Source organism: Phascolarctos cinereus, unplaced genomic scaffold (genome assembly GCF_003287225.1).
Source record: "Phascolarctos cinereus isolate Bilbo 61053 unplaced genomic scaffold, phaCin_HiC Scaffold_4;HRSCAF=312, whole genome shotgun sequence".
NCBI lineage: Eukaryota > Metazoa > Chordata > Mammalia > Diprotodontia > Phascolarctidae > Phascolarctos > Phascolarctos cinereus.
The window spans coordinates 154,649,221-154,666,085 of NW_027555847.1; the positions used below are offsets into that span (position 1 = coordinate 154,649,221).

At 38.3% G+C, this 16,865-nt stretch overlaps 1 protein-coding gene across 1 annotated transcript in view; it reads right to left on the reverse strand.

The window, feature by feature from the left end:
- Nucleotides 1–16,865, reverse strand: part of SLC28A3 (solute carrier family 28 member 3) — a 104,555-nt gene that overhangs the window by 39,064 nt on the left and 48,626 nt on the right. Inside the window, exons 5-9 of the mRNA XM_020967003.2 lie at nucleotides 15,049–15,238; nucleotides 14,199–14,343; nucleotides 9,939–10,052; nucleotides 9,736–9,813; nucleotides 700–780 (exon numbers count right to left, since the gene is read on the reverse strand). Coding sequence (XP_020822662.1) covers nucleotides 700–780; nucleotides 9,736–9,813; nucleotides 9,939–10,052; nucleotides 14,199–14,343; nucleotides 15,049–15,238 — 608 coding nt within the window. The remainder of the gene's footprint in view (nucleotides 1–699; nucleotides 781–9,735; nucleotides 9,814–9,938; nucleotides 10,053–14,198; nucleotides 14,344–15,048; nucleotides 15,239–16,865) is intronic.

Below are 16,865 nucleotides of genomic sequence, written 5' to 3' on the forward strand. Positions count from 1 at the left end.
TAAGCTACTTAAAGATAGAATTATCCTGAGAATTGCTGACTTCTGCATGTTTGATCCAGAAGGAAAGGGCTTCCATACTCATTGTTTTCTCCATACTCACTGTTTTCATTTCATGGATGGCCTGCTTCTTTAAATGGCTTTAACCCAGCCAACTGTTTGCTACAAGTTAGAAATCTAACAATGACCAGAAGCCTGGCAATGGGTCATCTAAGGTCATCAGGCTCCTTTTTGTGAGAGTAGAACCGAGGGAACTTCCTGGATCATGTGGGAAATGGTTGGGGTTGTTCCTGATCCATGGAATTCTGCTCATTGTTGTGGCTTCCAGGGTGAGTTGGTTTGAGTTGGACCAGTGAACACTTGCACTTGCTACAAGTCAAAGTTAATCAACAGTAACTCATCCAGGAAAGAATTCCTGGGGGAGGATTCTGGACAAACAGAGGCAGTTTAGCAGTAATACCTCTTCTTTATTTCATAGAAATACTTGACACCCTTGGTTGTTAAAGCCACATTCTACATTTTAATTTCTAAACATCTACATACATGTATTGGCACTTAAGTCCTATCTCCCAAGTCTCCTTTCACCTCAGTACTATGGTACTTTAGAAATACAAAAACTTGGCAAGACAGCACTTCAAGTGTTTCCCCTGAAAGACGCAGTTTGAAGCGGCCATGCTGACACTTGACAGAACCTGCATTTACCTTTCTAATGAGCCACTGCATGAATCCAAGGTAATAGAGCATGGAGATCACTGTGCTGAAGAAGACCACTATTGGCAAGACCTAGTGCAAAAACAAAAGCAAAAATATGATTGAGTTAATTTGCTTCTTCATTGGGAAATAACTTTCTTAAAGATGCTTTGGAGCAGGGGTTCTTCACCTGAGGCCATGAACCCCTCAGTTTCAGAGTGTCTGTGAATGTTTTTTTAAAATAGTTGGAAAATACATTTGCATATACTTTGTTTCCTTTGAAATTCTGGGTGTTTTCTGTGTCTAAAATTTTTTTGAGAAGGGGCCCATAGGCTTCATCAGATTATCAAAGAGGTCCTTGACTGTGAAATGGTTAAGAACCCCAGTTTTAGATGCCTGGGGTTTTTTTGTTTTATTTCATTGGTATAGGAATTATGCAGTAGTACAGATTTTAGAGATGTAGGATCACAGATTAGGTTGGAAAGGATGGATAATGGATCCATCCAACCTCATTTTACACATAAGTAAACTGAGGCCCAAAAAGAATAAGTGACTTGCAGAATGGCACAGATATTGTAAGTGCCAGAGCAGGGATTTCAATTTGAGTCCCCTGAGTACAAAGTCAACACTCTTTCCACTGACCCACTCTCCATCTCCTCTTCAAAATATTTTCTGGCTTGCCAATGTCTTCCTTAGAATATCACAGACATGATTTGATCAGGACAGAATATAGGACTATTACCTTACCTCCCTGTTCCACACCAAATGTACTTCCCCTCCCCCAATTCTCCTTATAGGGATTAAAGAAATAGGGCTGGAAGGAGCATCAGAGACCATTATCTAAGTCCCCCCCCCTTTTTTTTTTACAGATGAGGAAACTAAGACCCAGAGAGGTTAAGTGACTGCCTAAGGTCACACAGCTAGTAAGCCAACAGAAGTGAGATTTTAACCCAGATCGTTTTTTTTTATTTTCAGAGCCAATGCTCTTTCTGCTATACTAAAGATGCTTTGGGGAATTTAATATAACCAGGTCAGACAAACTATTCCTCTTCACCATAGGTTAAGCCATTGAATCTGCTTTGCTTTGTTACATACAGAACCCTTTGCTACAATGGAATTTCACCAGTACACCATTCTGCAAAACTTTACATTATTTTTGCAACTAGCTGAGCTCCACATGAATGAGAATAAACTTTGACAAGGGGATGCCTGATGAAATTTTTCCAAGTGTATTTCTTCAGGTCATCATTTCTAGTTTGTGTAACTCCCATGAAGCTATTAACACATGCCATTCTCCCAGCTGAATGAATGGTCAGGGAAAGTAACAGATGCACAAATGACCAAATCCAGGACAGCATATTTGGAAGCACTCCCTATAATTGAGAAAAACGTATATTAATAACATATATTATTAAAAGGCATTTTTTCCATTATTCAGAATTCGCACTCTCTATGCCTTTTATAACCCTGATTTTAATGGGCAAGTGGAATATTTTCGAAACCATGGACAGTTCCATTGAGTGCTTATCTTTAAATTTCAACTGGGATACAACTTCAACATGAGCAGTAACCTAAACAAAATCCTTCCCCACCCTCCCAACAATATGTGTGTAGACCACCAGTGGAGGAAACATCCTTTATAAGCTAGAAAATAGGTAATTAACTATCCTAATTGCTCTATTCTGAAGTTAATTCCTTTCAGGTCTTTGACCAGGAACATCCAACATTTAGGGTGAGGGCCTTATTATTTTGTGTAAAAAGGTAAAATCAGATGAAAAGAAGGCAAGGAGATTCATTTGGTGTCAAACTCTAAACTTATAAAGGAAATAGGCTTTTAAAATGACACACGATTACCCTAATAAATGTTAATAATGAAGGAAATGTGAAAACCCCAAACTGCCACTTTTGAATCATTGTTCAATATTGACATTCTCTCCCAGTGGAGGGTAGGTTTCTGAGGTGAAGAGGCTGGGGGGAGGGGAGGTGATTATTGATGAAAGCTGGTCACTGAATTAATAGGTCCGAGCATTCTGACTTAAAAATAACCATCCCAATCTGAGTCCATCTGGCCTGTGGCCAGTTTGCTTCTCTCTTGAAAAACAAAAAACAACAAACAAACCCATCTATCTCTTCTGGTTAGGCTAAATACTTGTCTAGCCTTTCCCCCTTGCCATTCATTGTTTTAGGCACAGCTGTGCTGCAGGACAGAGAAGGGAAGCTGCTGGAACAAAGAAAAATGCTTTAGCAATGATGTTTGATGGCCTGGGAGTATGTATACTGAGAAATTAACATCACGGCAGCGAGTAGGAAGCTTTCTTCTTACATTCTCCATAACCCTTTTGTGTTTTTTAAAAAATTTTTATTCTTGTAAGGTAAGAAAAGAAATGAAGTTTCTCAAATTTTAAGGTGCTTGAAGATGAAGGATAGATAGCCTGTAGTCCTAGAACCCAAACTCCTTTTCTTTTTCTATTGAAAAGAGTGCCAGGTGAAAATCCTGGTGGTATCTTGAAAAGAGTGGCATACTGTATTTGAGTGAATAGGACATGAAACTTGTGAAATCTTGACTCCAGTCCTATCTTTTCCATTAACTTGCTGTGTTGGTTGGCCCCCTTTCCCTCAGTTTTCCCAACTATAAAATGGGGACAGCAGTGCCTTTCTCAGTTATTATACTTGGATGTTAGGAGACCAAATGAAATAATATGTGTTTAAAGTTCTTTTAAGAAAATAGCCTTTATCATTTGTGGTGTGGGTAAAGATTTTCTTGTAGCAATAAAAAATGTTGAGGATTGAATAGTTTTAGTACTCATAATTTATGTATGTTGCCCAGAGATTTTTCTCATTTCAGGAAGGCAGCCAGCCTAGTGTGTGGCAAGAACAACGGGAGACTGTGAGTTGGGAGACAGTGAAAAGAATGCTGAAACCATGCCTTTGAGCTTAATATTTGTGTGGCTATTTCCCTAGGTCTCAGTTTCTTAATCTCTATTATCTACATTGGAGTTAGCATAGATGGTCTCTGAAGTCCTTGCTAGCTCCAAAATCTATGATCCTATGCTCTCAAGACTGGTCCCTGATCCATTACTTATAACTCCTTTTGTGATAAGAGAGTAATACTTGTAATACTAAATCATAGGGTCATTGTAAGGAAAGTATCTTGTGAAACAAAAGGCTCTCAAAGTAGAAGTTCTTAGCATTACCTTGATTGGTACAATATGTAATAGTTGAAATTCACATGCTGCTTTACAAAGTCGCAAAGCACTTTCTCTATATAAGTGCCACAGTTGTTTTTATGCCCATCTGTAAGGATAAGGGAACTGAGTCTCAGTAAGGTTAAATGACTTGTCCATGGTCACAGAGCTATTTAAGTGGCAGAGCTAGGTCTACCTGATAGTATCTCAAGGTTAACTTATCTTGGAGAGTGAGGTTGCTTGGTGCAAGCCAAATCAGGAGACAGCTATCCCTTCCTCCCTCTCCAATACTGGATTCTACTTTGAACTTGAACTAGACTTGTATCCTAAATCTCCACACTGGAATCAGGTACAAGTAAGATTCCTACTTTGATCTACATGCCAGGCTTGCTCCCTAGATTACTTATAGGAACTTCTTGTGGTCCATAGTAATTTCTCCAACCTGGAACTCACCTTTGAGTTCCAAGGTTAGCCAAATCCCGATATGTTTAAGTATGTCCATCTTGGGGCAGTGGATAGAGCAGTGGCCCTGAAGTCAGGAGGACCTGAGTTCAAATCCGACCTCAGACCAAACACTCAACACTTACTAGCTGTGTGACCCTGGGCAAGTCACTTAACCCCAATTGCCTAAAAGGGAAAAAAAAGTATGCCCATCTCTGAGTCTGATTTGTAAACTTTGTTACCTAGTCAAGTTGATTCTGTCTTTCCTTTGTATGTTCCCTGGAAAGGGGGAATTGCACTGTCTGAGGCTGTGAAATTTGAGAGCCTCAAGTGAGCACAGTGTTCTAAGAATCAGTATTCCTTTTCTCTGCAGTTTCTTTGCAGTTATGTATAGAACTTTGAGACTGGTATATCAGTGTGGTGTCAGTAGAATGTGGGATTTGGAGTCAGGAAGAACCTGGGTTCTGCTTATGATGGACAAGTCACCTGACCTCTCTGATCTGTTTTAAAGATTTGAATAACATTTTTTTTTCCCAATCTGATCTCAGTTTCCTCATCTTTAAAATGGAAATAATATAGAGAGCCAAATGCTTGTAGGTGATCAGTAACAAACTACCACTTTAAAATCTAGGTCCTAATTAGTGCAAATAATCAATCTTCTGAAGTGGTGGCATTATTTAAATTTGCATTGGATATTTTGGAACCATTTAAGATGTTTTACATAATTATGGCTTTCAAATAGGGTGGATTTGGATACATGCAACCCCTTCAGGGGGTTCATTATTTCCAGTAATTAGTCTTGGTCAATGGTGTTGGATCTAGAAGGATCCCTAGATAGCATCTAGTCCAAGGGCTCATTTAAGCACTAATTCTCATTCATATAACACCATAAACTGTAAAGCACATTTTCCTCCTAATAATGTTAGGAGGCTACTAGTATAAACATGACCTCTTGTATTTCACCGATGATGAAACTGAAAATCACATAGGTCACAAAGCTCAGATAATACTGGATGAGCATCTATCTAGCTGTTCAGTGTGAAGCATACTTTTTTCACTTACTTTGTTTATCTTGCCTTTTTTTTTTTCTTTTGCAACATGGCTAATATGGAAATAGGTATCTCATGACCTCACGTGTATAATTGATATCATGCGTTGTTGTTTCAGTCACTTTTAGTCATTTTCCACTTGGGAAAGCCATGTCTTTGCCATTTCTTTTTCCAGCTCAATTTGCGGGTGAGGAAACTTTGGCAAGCAGGATTAAGTGACCTGACCAGGATTCTACAGCTAGTAAGTGACTGAGTCTCGATTCAAACTCAGGTCTTCCTGACTGTAGGCCTGGCATTCTACCCATTGTGCCCATCTAGCAGTGGAGTCCCCTATGGTACGAGTATAAAAATAGCACCCGTCCTTCATGAAGAAATTTCAGTGCTTAATTTATTTGCAGACCACAGTCTCCTTTTGTTCAGTTTTTAGCTGCCCATTGGTGGGCTCTGACAAATATGAGAAACGATCTTTCCTGGTGAGGCAGTATGGGGTCATAGAAAGAGTAATAGATTTGGAGTCAAACGATCTGGTTTTGCATTTGGGCTTTACTACTTACTCTCAGTGTCAACTTGGACCGCCTCTGGGTCTTTGTTTCCTCATTTGTAAAGTGAGGGGAATTGTACTCAATGACTTCTAAAGTCTTTTCCACCTCAAAACTCTACAGTCCTACAGAAACAGCACCCTACCCCAGTATAAAGAGTGCATGAGGCACTTAACACTTCTTGGCATCTATTATATGAAAATCACTCATCTGGCTTGTCAACAGGAAAGCCAGACCAGTCATCTCATCAGAGTATTAGCTATTCTTTATTGTCAAAAGCAGAAAGTTTGACATGTACAAGAGATTTTAATTGAGTTTCAGGTTGATTAAACTTTCCATTAGCATCTTTGGGTTTACTCAGCTTTTTGCTAGTTTGTTGAATTGATAGGAATGTGGCTTTTGCTGACCTGCAGGTCTTATGAGGATGGCAGTGATGAAACAATTTAATTTGTCCAGTTACTAAGGATTCGTGTCTCATTTTGGACTTCTCAAATACCCAATCATATGGACCTCTGAATTATGAAAAAAAATGTAGTGTATCTAGTTACTATAACCCAGCAGGATCAGTACTTCTAGTTTTCCCACATACAGCCTGACCATTAATATCAGACAAGGCAAATTTTTTAAGAGTTGGTCTTCATTAATATCAAAATGCTAGAGTTTAGGTACCTTTACCAGGTTAGGAGGTTATAATGATAGCTAGCATTTATATAGTCCTTTATAAATATCACATTGTATCCTCACAACAGTCCTGGCGGGAGGGGTACCGGCAGAAGGATTGGGAAACGAAGGGTCCGTATGATCATAGATTCAGAGCTGGTAGGAATTAGGGGTCATTTAGTCCTACTGTTTCATTTTTCAAATAAGGAAACCCAGTGAGTAAAATAACTTGTCCAAAAGTCACACAGGCAGTTAGATGAGTAGAATTTGAACAGGTCATCTAAATCTAAATGCTTCTTTTTCTTACTGTTCATGCTCATAAGGTCTGGGTGGTGTCTAGAACAGTGGTCTTCCAGTCAGAGTTCTTTTAGTCTGTATGACTGAGAATTGATTCATTTACACCCCTACTCTATTCCAATCAGTATTGATCAGTTTGACATGATTCCACAGGGCTAGTGATTATAAGTTCTATATATGAGGCCCCAAAGTTATGAACTGCAGATTGTAAGTTCACTTGCTTAATCATAAGAAGCTAACTAGAGGCCCTTGTTTTTCCTTGTCATGAGGACCAATCCCAGCATGGTAGAGGTGGCCCAATTACATGGAATATCCTCCAACTTCTTTTTGTATCTCTGGACCACTCTATCTTGTCCTATGTGAGCAGGTGAGCATCTTATGACCACCTAGTCAATGGAGATGCCTAACCCAAACTGAGACTCCCCAGTTTTGGGCTGATATATCATTTTTGATCATCAAAACAAAGTCTACCAACCAATGCAATTCTGTATTTTGTGTAGCCTTTCCAGAGTGTTAGGTATCAAACCTTATAAAAATAAGGCCATAGAGGAAGGGAGCATCTCAGATTGTGAGGAAGATCTGAGGTCCACTTCATCAGAGGGACCCTTTAATAAAACACCTTTGGCTCAGAGCTCTGCCTCATTTTCTTATATTATAGGTTGGACAGTTTTTAACCCTACATGACTGACTGTCATTTGAGGCTAGCAGTAACTGATCTTTTAGATCAGGGAACTATTATTAGAACAGGGAACTTTCATGAAGAGAAAGGAAAACAGACTGAATCTGGCTAACTTAAGGGTATTTTCCCTTTATGATGGGGTAGGGTAGACTATTGTCCTTTTTGTTCTATGATGCAGGGGAACCTGTTATGTCATATGTGTTCAACAGAAATAAACAATTTCTCTCTCCCTCCAGGAGAGGCCTCACAGGAAAAGGAAAAAAAAATGGGATAAAAGAGAGAGACATACTTGCGTAAGTATCTTCCTGGGTTTTCAGAAGAGGCTTGAGAAGAAAAATATTTGAGAAATGGTTCTTTGAAAAACATTCCAGCCTGGCAGTGACAATGTGTAACTGCACAGGCCACTAAACCTTTCAGGGTCCCTGGCACTTTCTAATAGATACAGAGAAGATGCCAATTTACATTGGGAGATAAAGTTCCTTCCCAGGTGTGCCTTAAACTGATGAAATCACAAACAATGCACCAATAATCATATAAACATGTTTCAAGTCATTCATAATACAACAAGAACAAAGTAAAACAATTGAGGCATTATTGCACACTTCCCCCCAAGTAATTGGAAGTAATTGCATATTATTATGTCATAAGTAAGGGTGAATGAGACCTATGCAGAGGAATAACTTGAATGATGTGAGGCAGAGACAGGAGAGAAGAACAAAGAACAATACACACAATGACATTACAATACAAGAATAGTATATACAATATGTACAATAGCAGGAAGGAAGACAACATAATCCAGTCAAACACAGAGGTTAATATTGGTTCCAGAGGACTGAAGTTAAACCATATACCCTTTTGGTTAAGAAATGGCAAACTATAAGAGTAGAAATTTATAGGGGCTATTTATCTCAATCATGGAATTATGACATTGTTTAAAATTGTTCTTTATGAGGCAGCTGTTCATGAAGGAGTATTAGTATTTTCCAAATTTAAAAAAAAAAGATGGAGTTATCCTACCCTCAGTGTCTCTTTGCAGACAAAATATAAGAGAAATCCAATTAGATAAAAATAATTTACTTGGCTGATCGCCCAAAACAGGTTTTAAATATATACATGTAATGATAGAGGAAAAGAAGGGAGGGAGATGAGCACTGTTTGAACCTTACTCTCATTGGATTTGGCTCAAAGAGGGAATAACATAATCAGTTAGGTAAAGAAATCTAACCTGCCCTAAAAGCAGTAGGAGGGAAAAGGGGAAAGAAAAGGGAGGGGGCTAACAGATGGGAGGTGGGACTGAGGGAGGCAGTGGTCAATGGCAAAACACTAGGGAGGAGAGAAAGGGAGAAAGAAGAAAGAAAAGCATAAATGGGGGGAAATAGGATGGAGAGAAAGACAGATAGTAATCATAACTGTAAATGTGAATGGGATGAACTCTCCCATAAAACATTAGCAGATAGCAGAATGGATTAAAAACTATAATCCTACAATATGTTGTTTACAGGAAACACATTTGAAACAATCTAACCCAAAAATAAAGAAGAAAGAAATTAAGGAGATGAATAGAATTTTAGAAAAGTTAGTTATGGTAGACCTCTGGAGAAAATTGAATGGGGATAGAAAGCAATATACTTTTTTCTCAGCAGTAAATGGCACATACACAAAAATTGACCATGTACTAGGGCATAAAAATCTCACAATCCAATGCAGAAAGGCAGAAATATTAAATGCATCCTTGTCAGATCATGATGCAATAAAAATTATATTTAATAAAGGACCATGGAAAGATAGACTAAAAATTAATTGGAAACTAATCTAATCCTAAAGAATGAGTGGCTCAAACAACAAATCATAGAAACAATCAATAACTTCATTCAAGAGAATGATGATAATGAGACAACATACCAAAACTTATGGGATGCAGTGAAAGCAGTTCTTAGGGGAAGTTTTATATCTCTAAATGCTTACATGAATAAAATAGAGAAAGAAGAGATCAATGAATTGGAAAAAGAAATTTTTAAAAAAGATAACAAATAAATATATACATATACATTATCAATGAAAAGGTATTTCTATAGCCATTGCTTGGTTGCCGAAGAAAGACTTAGTTGGGTTTAGTGCCCTTCTATCAATTAAAACAAATAAAAATAAATTTATAGCTCTGGATTGAGTTACATGGAAAACGTGGTGGTTCTTACCCTAAAAGCAAAGAAATGGTCTGCATACTTCTCACCAAAGACAAATATGGCTCCTGAGTCTGTATACTCCAAGAAAATCTAGAGTAAAGATAGCAATAAAATTTGCTTTAAAAATCAATCACTGAAAAAGATGCTTGTTGAATTAGGGGAAAAAACCCTTAGGCCTGATAGTTAAACATGACCTGCATTGAATCCGACCTTACCTTTACTTGATTCCCCAACCAATTGAATGCCTGGAATCCAGGTGTAGTTCTTAGAATGAAAAGACCAAGAATAAACTGTAATCCAATTCCCCAAAAGACAGGTCTCCAGAACACCTATGTATAAAAGAACCAGAAACGTTCGTCTTATTAGGATAGATATGCTATAATAAGGGGTTCAAGATGACACCTTGCATTCTCAAACTGGCATGGGGCTGACTTTCAGCTGTCATGTTTGATAGAGCCAGAAAATATAATTGTCAAGGAAGATACAGAATGTAACGACCCTGGCAGAACCTGACTTGGGGTGGTTCTTTATGATTTACCCTTTGGAGAACTTTCCTAAATAAAGCCATTAGTTTTTGGTTTACCAAATTGTCCCAGATTCCCTAAATTTCAAGACTGCAATCCCAAGAAGTAATAAACTTACCAAGACCATGTCTAACTTTGGCACCAACAAGTGATTACCAGTCTTGGTTTTGTATTACTAACAGATGTGTTTACTCTGGGGACAGTCAGATGGCACAGTGGATAGAGTGCAGGGCCTACAGTTAGGAAGACTCATAGTGAGGTCAAATCTGGCTAGCTGTGTGACCCTGGGCAAGTCACTTAACACTGTTTGCCTCAGTTCCTCATCTGCAAAATGAGCTGGAAAAATCACTTCAGTTTTTGCCAAGAAGACCCCAAATGAGGTCGTGAAGAGTCAGATGTGACTGAAAAAAAGAAAGAACAAGAACAAAAATGATTATTCAAGGGCCATCATGAAATTTTCACCTCAAAAATCAAAATTTGATTTAGTAACTTAGAATGAAAGATAAAAATACATCGTTCAGTACTTTTGAATCTGTGATTGCATTGGTTTAGGAAATTCCTGAGGAGGAAATGCCCTCTACTAATTTACATCAGCTGTTTTACTGCTTAGTGGCATGGCCTACTGAGAGTTTATAAAACTTGTTCAGGGTCATACAGGTAGTATATGTCAAAAGTGGGACTTAAACTTAAGTCGTCCTGATTCCAAAGTTAACTCTTTACCTACTATACCATTCCACTTTTCCACACCAATGACATGTCATGAAAATCCCCATCAGTTCACTGAGAATGAACCTGACTTCCTGCTCATTTTTAATTGTCATATAAGCATGGCCATTTCTCCTGTCTTGAAAATGGAAAGGCAATAATACACGACCAATGTATGGAGCACATGTGTGTTTCTCTCCCTGCTATATGTTTGAATATGTGGGAGACCCTTTAAAAACTAGGATGGAACAGAGAGGAACTATTTCAGAAAGGTGTATACATATCAGGAGAAACAGCAAATGAATCCAAGGATGGGCAAAGAAAGCCAGTAATGGAACATTTGGAACACTGAGACAATTAGAAATGAAGAGAAACATTTTACTTCAGTGACTCATTGTAAGGTGACCCTGTCTTTTTAAAAGTGGCAGGTGGTGGCGGAGGCTACATCTGAAGCCCAAAAGCAACGGGAAACTTCATTTCGAGAGACCTTGGTCATTTTGCCTTGAAGCACTCATGGGGAGGATAAGCAACAAGGCCATAAAGATAATTGCAGCAAATGTACCAACATGATAAAGGATGAAGAAGTAGAGAAATCTTAGGAATTAAACTGGGTTCTGTGTTATATAGGATGGATCTCTGGAACAGAAGGGTGAAAAGAATGAATTCCGAAAAATAGAAAATGTTGGAAAACATAGTTCATTATATTAAGAAATGAAAAAGAGCCCAAGATTTATTTTCCTTTATTATTTCACTTTTCTTACTCAGAAGCCATATAACTATGTGACATGAATGCTTTCTTTAAAGAAGAAAGTTTGATATCATAAAAATGAAACTGACTAGAGCTTAACAGATAGGAAATGACTGGTCACAAATATAGGAGTCATTTAAAAGCCAATGAAATCAGATCAGAGTAGTTAGAGCAAAAGTCAAAACTTAGCCAACAAGTTAGAAGAAAGGATAAAGATAAGAAAATACTGCACACAATTACAACAGCTCCCAAAGAGGAGAAGATACCAAAAAAGAAAAAGAACATGGATGGCATGATGGCCAAAAAGATCAATAATTACTTTTTCCTTTCTATGAGATCTTGATAAGAAGAGTCTATGCATGCATTGAGGAAATCCTTGAAAATATGAAAAGGAAACAGGTAGTATTTTGCAGCTGATTTTCCACAGCAGGGCATTTTTAATAGTCACAAAACTGAGGAAACATGTAGAGAATATTTTATGGTTGAGTGATTTGTTGATTATTTCCATGCCCCCCACCCCCAAAAGCTTTTGACCTACATAGTAAAATACCATCTTACGGGCTCTCCTACAACATGAGAACATGTAAGATTCAATGAAAATACAACCATAGAGATAAGTTGGTTTAACAACCTCAAGGCAAGCAGAAAATAGAGAAATATATGCTCCCCCAAAAGGTGATCTCAGTAAGAAAAATGTTCTGTGAAAATCCCAAATTAAATGTATTACATAGTTATAAGGAAAAGCAAGCCATACATATTAGAGACGCAGTACAATTCTCTTTGTTCTACTTCATATATGGAAATGCTTGTTTTATTTGGTGTTAGTCAAGGTCATAGTGAAAAGAAATACATTCTCTAGATGCCTGAGATTGCCAAGATATTCCTGTGTACGGAAGAGATTGTATTGATCGCCTTGGGGTTCATAACACTACTCGACTTCCTCATTGTTCACTCAAGAGATCAGCCATCCAGCAAAATTAAAGTAAATGAGGAAAGCAAATACAATGAAGAATGCCTAATGCCCACATTATGACATGAAGTTGGAGGGGCAACCAGTAAGTTAATTCATAAATGCTCAAATCTTGACTGCATGTTGCCGATGGGCAACGAACTGAACTGGAGGAAGAGATTAGGTTAGATAGCATCTTGGAGACTGCACAGTGTTTGCAGGGATCTCAAGCTCCTCTCTTCTGCCAAAGTTCATCTCTTTAATACCAATATTTTCCCTTTTATGCCTTATGGCTGGAATCAAGGAATATCATGATCTTAGTAGACTCAGAAGTACAGATGATCCAAAGGGCAATGAAAAGATGCATGGTGCGTGATAAGTAGGATGCACTATATCAACCAAGATGAGTTACATCAAAAGTGGAATATAGGACATCAAAGACATATATCACTGGAAATAACTGGTCAGGTAGCATAAGTGAGCAATAAAATATGGGAAGTCCAAGTGCCAACAAGTGAAAAAGTGGGAAAATAATTAATAAAGGGGAGCTGTGGCTTGGCTTTATCATATCTCACATGTCAGCTCCATCATGAGTGCTTCACTCTGGAAGCAGTCTGATACCATATAGCCTTCATTCTCTGTGGCAGAGTTTTGTTTTCATTTGCCAACTTCCATAAGATCCTATATTTAGAGCTGGAAGAGCATTTCATCCAACCCCCTCATTTTTCAGACGAGGAAACTGAGGCCTATGAAGGTTAAGTGACTTGCTCAAGCTCACATAAGCAGTAAATAGTAGTGTTGGAACTTGAAGTTCCCAAGTCCAGGACTGTTTTCTCTACTGTAACAAGCTGAGAATAATAATGTGATTGAAGTTCAGCCTTGATGATTCATTCCTATTTCACTATCCAAAGACTTGATTAGCTCCAAAATATAGAACTAAGGGAATAGTACTGATTGGCAGTTCAGACAATGTTTGTGATAGTCAAGGACTACATGGAAGAATTTGGATCACTGCAAAGCTTTTGTTTCCTTTGGATTGAAAATCCCTTGTGTTTGTGATTATGTGACAGTATATGCTCTGGGGATTCATTCTCTTCCCTGTTAGAGAAATCCTCTTACTCTTCCCAATATAGAAACCATGACCATGATTTCTTTCACTTAGCCATTCTCCTTTGTTAAAAGGGAGGGTTCTGTGGGGGAAAGAGAAGTGAAAGAAGAGTCATTAAGAAATGATGGTGGTGGGGAGCTAGGTGGCGCAGTGGATAGAGCACTGGCCCTGGAGTCAGGAGGACCTGAGTTGAAACCCAGCCTCAGACACATAACACTTACTAGCTGCGTGACCCTGGGCAAGTCACAACCCCAATTGCCTCACCAAAAAAAAAAAAAAGGAAAAAAAAGAAAAGAAAAGAAATGATAGTGCTGTAAGAAAATAAATAAAACTTTTTTTTAAAGCACCCAATACGTACTTTATATGTAATGCCATAAAGGCCAAGTGCCTGAAATGTAGACAAGAGATTAAAATGAATGCAAATATTTCCTTAGTACTTACCCTAGTTGGGTACTTAGAAAATATTAGCATCAGGAGAACATAGAACACAAGCCCACCAAAGGACACCAAAGACTGGGTTCCCTGCTTGGCTGTGTCAAAAATTAGCCAGCAAATGACTCCTGTAATCAGCAAGATCCATATCAGCCTAAGGGAAAGGAAAGAGGGTTGAGATGACTTGATATATTTTCAAATGACAGCCAAACTTTTGAAGAATTTTTCATTTTGCCCCGAGGAATGACAGGCTGGTAACTTGTCCAAACACTTAATTAATGCTAACAGTATTAGCACCCTCAGGTGGAGGAATTTGTTATAGACAAACACCACCTCCATGGGTGTATTTACATGAGCAAATCACTCAGGGAGTTTCCTCCCATATCATATGCCCTTTCTTAATCTGAAGGATTAGAAAAGGAAACACCCAATCACTGACTTTCCTGTGTGTCACCTGTATGGAATGGGTAACACCAATGTTTTGTTTTTACAGAATCAGGGATTTGGAAAAGATCCCAAGAGCTTAGCTGTCCAGTTTTCCCCCTCTAAGTAGGTTTGTGTAGAAGACAGGACAGATAGCTTGCCAATCCATACTTGAAACTCTCCAAATGGTACGATTTCCACAATTTCCCTTGAGATACTTCTTCTAGAATCTAATCACCTTTTGGGTCTGGATTTGTGGTTCCATCCCTGGAGGAAATTCCTAGCATAAATCCCCACCTCCTACCCCCATCCCCCAACAAAAGAGACTTGGGAAAACCTGAGCACTAATCCTGATTCCTGATTCAGACATTAACTACATGTGTGACTTTACACTGAAATCTCACTCCTGAACAATAGAAAGATGTTCCATACTTACCACTTCAACCAGAACCAATGTTCGTTCAGGAATCTGCCACCAGGAGACAAGAACTTAGCAATCTGACTTTCATATTTGGCTATCAAGTAGTCCCAAATGACAAAGAATATGGCAGCAACAGTGAAGACAAGAAGTGGGAGGGCTCTGTGAAAGTTCACCACACAAGCTGCGATAACTACAGCCAAACAGCCTATCAAAGAAAGAAATGAACACACTATTCTACACATATACAGGGAACAGGTAGGCACCATGCCAAGCCTATAATGACTTGACACTTAAGGCAGGGCAGAGCCATGACTAGCATTTTTCATGCCTAAGCAATTAAAGTTCATAAAATAGGCTGGCAAAGCAGCATGAACAGCATCATCAAATCAACACTTTTATTTTTTTATTTTTATTTTTATTTTTTGCTTTTAGGCAATTGGGGTTAAGTGACTTGCCCAAGGTCACACAGCTAGGAAATGTCAAGTGATTGGTCTGAGTCCAGATTTGGACTCAGGTCCTCCTGACTTCAGGGCCGGTGCTCTATCCACTGCACCACCTAGCTGCCCCAAATCAACACTTTTAAAAAAACAAATTTTAGCTCTTCTATTTTGAAAACAAACCTAGGTGGGGAGAAGAAGTTTAATGATGTTCATTAACATGACTTCAGTTTTTATTTTTACTTTGCCATAAAAGGGATTTCTTTATTGTTATTTTTATTCATTCATTCATTCATTCATTCATTCATTCATTCATTTATTTATTTATTTATTTGCTTATTTATTTTTGGTTTAGGCAGTGGGGTTAAGTGACTTACCCAGGGTCACACAGCATAAAAGGGATTTCTTTATCTGATTAAAAGAAAGCCTCAAGGAGACAAACTTAAAACAACGACAACAACAGCAACCCACCACTTCATTTCTCAAGGGCTACATCCCCACCCCACCCTGCTTGACCCCACTAGACTCTACTCTCACCAGAAGCATTCCCATTCTTCAGACTTTTCTCACTTTAACCCATGTCCTCCTCATCCAAGGTTCTCCAATACTTCTGTTTTTCAACTGTTATTCAACTCTAATGTTTTTAGTTTTATTTTAGATTAGGGGGTGAGGGGTGGAGGAAAGGCTAGGGAAGTGTAAAAAGTTGCCAGTCAAATGTGATGTTCTGACATTGTGGTTGGGAAGGGAAGGCACTCATGTTAGTTCTTAGCACATCTAGTAGCTTCTAGTTTTAGATAATTTAACACTTGTTAACTTAGAGCTTTGGTAACTATATAATATATATCAAATATACACATGTATATTTGATAACTATATTTTGTGTGTATGTGTATGTCTTTAAACATTCATGCAAATGGGGACTTTAATTTATTTTCACCATGTGAACTCCTGAAAGCTAGCAAAGTGGGGAGGGCGATCTTTGCTATTTCCTTTGTGAAGCAATTAATACCACAAATGATTCTTCATCATGATCTGTTTATTCATTCTAATGTTAGGCTTAGCAGGTGTAGCTTGGCATAATAACACAGATGGCAGAAACCAGGTTGAAGGGAGGATAGGTAATTAGTCCAGAGTGACTGAAAAAGCCATGGGTAGAATAAAATTTGATCTCCTAGGGGTTGCTTAACATTGGAAAGTCAAATCTTCTAATCTGGAAGTACTTAAAAATAGGAATGCTTCTCATTTGTGAGTTCATTTAGGGACGAACCTATTTGAAAGCAAGACTATAAAATAGATGGCCCCTTGGCATCTCCACGTTCCATATTTATTTGTATTGTTTTACTTTTTCTATTTGTATCCACAGGGTTTAGCCTAGTGACTGGCTTCCCTTTTTCT